Source organism: Rosa chinensis, chromosome 5 (assembly GCF_002994745.2).
Source record: "Rosa chinensis cultivar Old Blush chromosome 5, RchiOBHm-V2, whole genome shotgun sequence".
Taxonomy (NCBI): Eukaryota; Viridiplantae; Streptophyta; class Magnoliopsida; order Rosales; family Rosaceae; genus Rosa; species Rosa chinensis.
Genome location: NC_037092.1, coordinates 47,046,000 through 47,050,558, shown reverse-complemented (window position 1 = coordinate 47,050,558; position 4,559 = coordinate 47,046,000). Strand labels below are relative to the sequence as shown.

At 44.6% G+C, this 4,559-nt stretch overlaps 1 protein-coding gene across 1 annotated transcript; it reads right to left on the bottom strand.

Moving 5' to 3' along the window:
- Positions 1 to 1,381: 1,381 nt before the first annotated feature.
- LOC112203949 lies at positions 1,382 to 1,699 on the bottom strand. Its single transcript, XM_024344845.1, has one exon. The coding sequence runs from the start codon at positions 1,697 to 1,699 to the stop codon at positions 1,382 to 1,384; it is 318 nt and encodes a 105-aa protein (XP_024200613.1).
- Between the last annotated feature and the right edge of the window lie 2,860 nt (positions 1,700 to 4,559).

The following is a 4,559-nucleotide window of genomic DNA, read 5'->3' as shown; positions in this document are numbered from 1 at the left end:
TCAGTTACATTTTTTGTTAACCAAATTCATTCATCATAATGTGTCGCAATTCATTATGTTAAGTAAACGAGGTCATTGAGAAAGTATGGCAATATAGAAGACCCCGTATCTTGTGAGTCCTAGGCTTATCTCAGTCGATATAATAAGCAATGCAACAAACTATTTATAGCATAAGCAACCAATTACTTCAGAATCAGGATGAGTGGATGGGTTGGTAAGACACAAACTGTCAACTTTATCTCAATGAATGTATAAGGAATATCTACTGAAATAAGGAAAGCAGTTTTGAGAATGATTATTGGGTTGGAAACGTAAGATAGTGAAATTAAAATGGAGTAGAATAAATTCACTACTTAAAAACTTGAAATTTACATTAATTATGCCAGATCCGATAATCATATGGGGAAATGATCATTTACCCAATTTTAGGCACCAAATTGCCCACTTGCTCCACTAACATTTTTTTAACCCTATTTACCCAAAACATTCTAAGAGATTGTTTCCCTAATACCCAATTAATTCTTTTTAATTTTTTGGGGACTTTTTTGCCCTCTCCTTCGTTCTCACTTAGAAAGAGAAGTCATCCTCCACCTTGCTGTGCTCCGGCGACCAGTGGCTGGCCACGGTTTCCGACGGCCGGTGATGGGACTCCGGCGATCGGTGACCGGATTCAGGCAACCGATGACCGGAATCCGGCGACCGGTCACCGGAATCTCGAATCCGATTGCCGGACTGGTGACCGGATTCCCGCGTCTGATTTTATTACCTCCCAATAATCATATTATTGCCCCCAGTAACAAGTTCATTGAGGATCAATAATTAGTGAAAATGAAGATGTTTTTAATTTTGAATGTTTTAGTAGGTTTATCCAAATAAATAATCACATTATTGTTCCCTAATAAACATATTATTGCCTCCCAATAATCATATTATTGCCCCAATAATCATATTATTACCCCCAATAATCATATTATTGCCCCCAATAATCATATTATTGCCTCCCAATAGACCCGAATAAAAGCCAATTACTCTATCTTCATTAGTAAATTTGTTTCCAACTGTCTCTCCTCTTTCAGACCCAAAAAAAGAATTTTTCTTCCACAGTGTTGTTTCCAGCAGCTGGCGTTCAGTAGCATCTAGAAGCCCAAAACTCACCGGGTTGACTCGACGCCACCGCTTCAAAATTTGTCCGAGTTGAGCTGGACTAAACAAGAGCCTTGGATCTAATCAGATATGTTCACTCGTGGCTACTTGGAGTTGACTCGCCAGAATCTAAGATCGGAAAAATAGAGAAACCCGGTTCTCTGCCTCTGCTGGTGCGTAGAAGGACGAATAGAGCCATGAAGGCTCTCTTCACCCACTCCCCCTCGACTCCACTGATTCAAACCAGCGAGTTCGTCATGGCAGATCTGCAGCGAAACAAGCTTGGATGATTCGTCAGCGAGTACATACACATCTTCCTGGCTGCCGCGATTGGGCCGTTCTTCTTGGAAGTGGTGATGGATCGGTTTGGGGAGATGGAACGGTGCTCAATGGAGAAGCGGAAAGCTGGAGACAGAGCACTGGAGGTGTAGAGATTGATGTGTGTCGGTGAAGCGGAATGGTGGTCGTGGTAGTCGGTGTGGTGGTCCTGGTGGTTGTTGAAAAAGGTAGACGACGGAGATGAGAAGCTGGTGGTCTGGAGTCTGATTTCCGACATAATTCCAGCGACGGTGGGGGGGGGGGGAGAGAGAGAGAGAGAGAGAGAGAGTCTGGTAGGTGAGAAAGGCTGAGGGGAGTCGAGTGAAAGAGACAGAATGAGGGAAACAAGGGCAATTTTGTCAATATATGTTAAATTGGGTAAATGGGAGTAAAAAACTCTTAGCGGAGTAAGTGGGCAATTTTTAGACTAAAATTGGGTAAGTGGTCACGACCCCTAATCATATTCATCTTTCAAGCATTTTATTGGCATAGATGTTCCTAATGTGTTAACATAGAAATGGGTCAACGGTTAATGGTGTTGGTCTTTGAGTACCCTAAAATAGCAACTGCAAAAAAATTTCTGCAAACCCCTAGAAACCAAGAAAGAAATCCCAAATACAAAGCCATCAAACCCAAACGATTCAAGAGAAATGTCCACACAAAAGAAAACGCATACCATGGCCAAGCGAGGCAGGTCTTATCATAAGGGAGAGCATAGAGGCTCTGAGTGAAAGAGAAGAAATGCCCACAAAGCGAGAAGAAAATGTTTTCACACTCATTGATTTTTGTTTTCCAAATCTAATATAATGAGGCTTGTTCAAGTAAATCTCTATTATGTGTTCAGCCCAAACTCTAGGTTACTTGACCTAGTGGTAATAGAGATACATTAGAAAGATCTAGATTCCTATTCAATGTACGATTACTTTCCTTATATGATTCAGATTCTATGTCTTGTAATCCTCTATATAAAGAGGTCCCTATTATTAATGAGAATACACAGCAAATTCCTCTCAATTTCAGTTTCTCTACGACACGTTATCAACACGAAGCCCTAACCTTGAAAACCCTAATTTTGTAACCTTCAAAATCTTGCAACCATCGCCCCACATATCAAAGCCCTAGCCACAAGGAGCTCAGAACAGTCTGGAAAACCCCTGAACCGGTCATCGGAAAAATCGGACCGACCCCTGCCCTGCCTTGTGCCTGCCCCTTACAAGCACCTGCCGAGACCTGTCGAGCCCCTGCCGAGAGTTTCCGACGTCTGCCAACAGTCCTCACACAAGCCTGCCGAGTCCCTGTCAACATCTGTAGACAGATCCTGCCAGCCCTCGCACAAGCCTGCGCGCGCTCCCGCACTCAACAGCCCCTGTGACAGCACCGAGCACTGCACGCAGCCCCTGCAATCCCATGCACCATCTATCGAGCATCTGTTGATAGCACCTGCGCAGCCCTTGCACACGCATGCACAGCCATGCACAGCCTCAGCATAACCTCCGCAAGCATCCTGCCTAGCTCTGGCCACCACTGCCGGCCATCAACTTCGACCAATTTTCCGGGGAACCCAGATGCCCTTTTTCCGGCCATCTTCACCATTTCTTCCAATCAAGAATTCCGGCATCTTTTCCAGGTAAACTTTTCTAAAAGTTCCTGTTTTTGAAGTTTTTATTACTTTTCTCTTCTTTTTCTTGGGGTCTTCCAACATCCCTTCTTCTACCCCTCTTTCTTCTTCATTGGGGAGACCAAAAGCCAAACTGTGGGGGTTCATGCTCACTCCAAGCTTGGAGCTTGTAGAGTCTTCCAAACTTAGAGTTTGTTGAGAAGAAAAAGATCGATCACATACATTATTGTTTCGATCTAATCCAAAACCCCTCTTGGAATCTGATTTTCTTGGAAGCGACTACACTCAGAAAATCCCTAATTTCTTGGAAGCGACTACGCTAAAAAATTTAATAGTTTTTCGTGGTAGCCTTTTTCGCTCCGAAACTAACCCTAATCTTGTGTTGTTTTTCAGGATGAGTAACTTGAACAAGTTGAACTTTGTTCCTGTAGAGGCTGGGCACCGCCCGAACGTCACTTATGCTTGATGACATCATGTTTATAACTCCCGAACTAAGAAGCCCCTCTTACTTGGGGACTTCGGGGACTTGTAGATACCTCTACTAGCAAGGGTATTTTCTACATCACCAAGCATAAGTAACCCTCTCTTAGCAGGCCCACGAGCCATAGTGGGACCTAACCACGACATACATGCCGTAACTCGACATACAACCTACCCTGTGGTGGTCGGAGGGGGACAAGAGTTGCTTCCCGGCCTTGCCAACTTGCGTTCACAACATGCTTTAAAGACTACAAATGGGACTCTTTGTCCCACATTGAAGAAAATGTAAATGAGAGGGGTTCCCTTACCTATAAAAGGGACCCCTCCTCCCACTTAAGCATCATCCCATTACATCTCATGTAATCCTCTTGGGCCGCAAGACCCAACACACATAGTTAAGTTTTCAAGTGCATGCAGTCTCCCGCTAAGGTGGGAGACGAACCACTATACAACTTGTGTCTTGTCTCTCTCACTCTCTTGTTCTTTACATTAATTAGACCCCTCGGTCACAAACATTAACATTGGCGCCGTCTGTGGGAAGCCAACACAAAGGCTTCGTCACGTACCTTGAACTTTGACCTGTAGGCATCGAGTCAACGCTTGGTCAACACCAAACAAGCCTGGTCAACGCCCATCAGCAATGGTCAACGGCAACTCAAAAAAAAAAAAAAAGATCAACTACATGTTGAGAATCAGCAATGGTCAACAACAACATTTGTGGTGAATCACCGCTAACATCAAATACTTCTCATTACTCTAGCTGAGGAGCTCATCCGCCAAGTACAAGCGTCAACAATAGCAAGCATCGGCCAACCTTTCCTCGGAGAAGCTCCATCTGCCGAGCTTTCCTCGAACAAGCTTCATCTGCCCAGCTTTCCTCGGCCAAGCTTCGTCTGCCCAGCTTTCCTCGGCCAAGCTTCCTCTGCCAAGCTCTCCTCGGACAAGCTTCGTCCGCCAAGCTTTCCTCGGCCAAGCTTCATCCGCAAAGCTCTCCTCGGAC

Excerpts from the sequence above, each read along its gene's own strand:
- LOC112203949 (XM_024344845.1), bottom strand. The coding sequence starts at position 1,699 with ATGTCGGAAATCAGACTCCAGACCACCAGCTTCTCATCTCCGTCGTCT.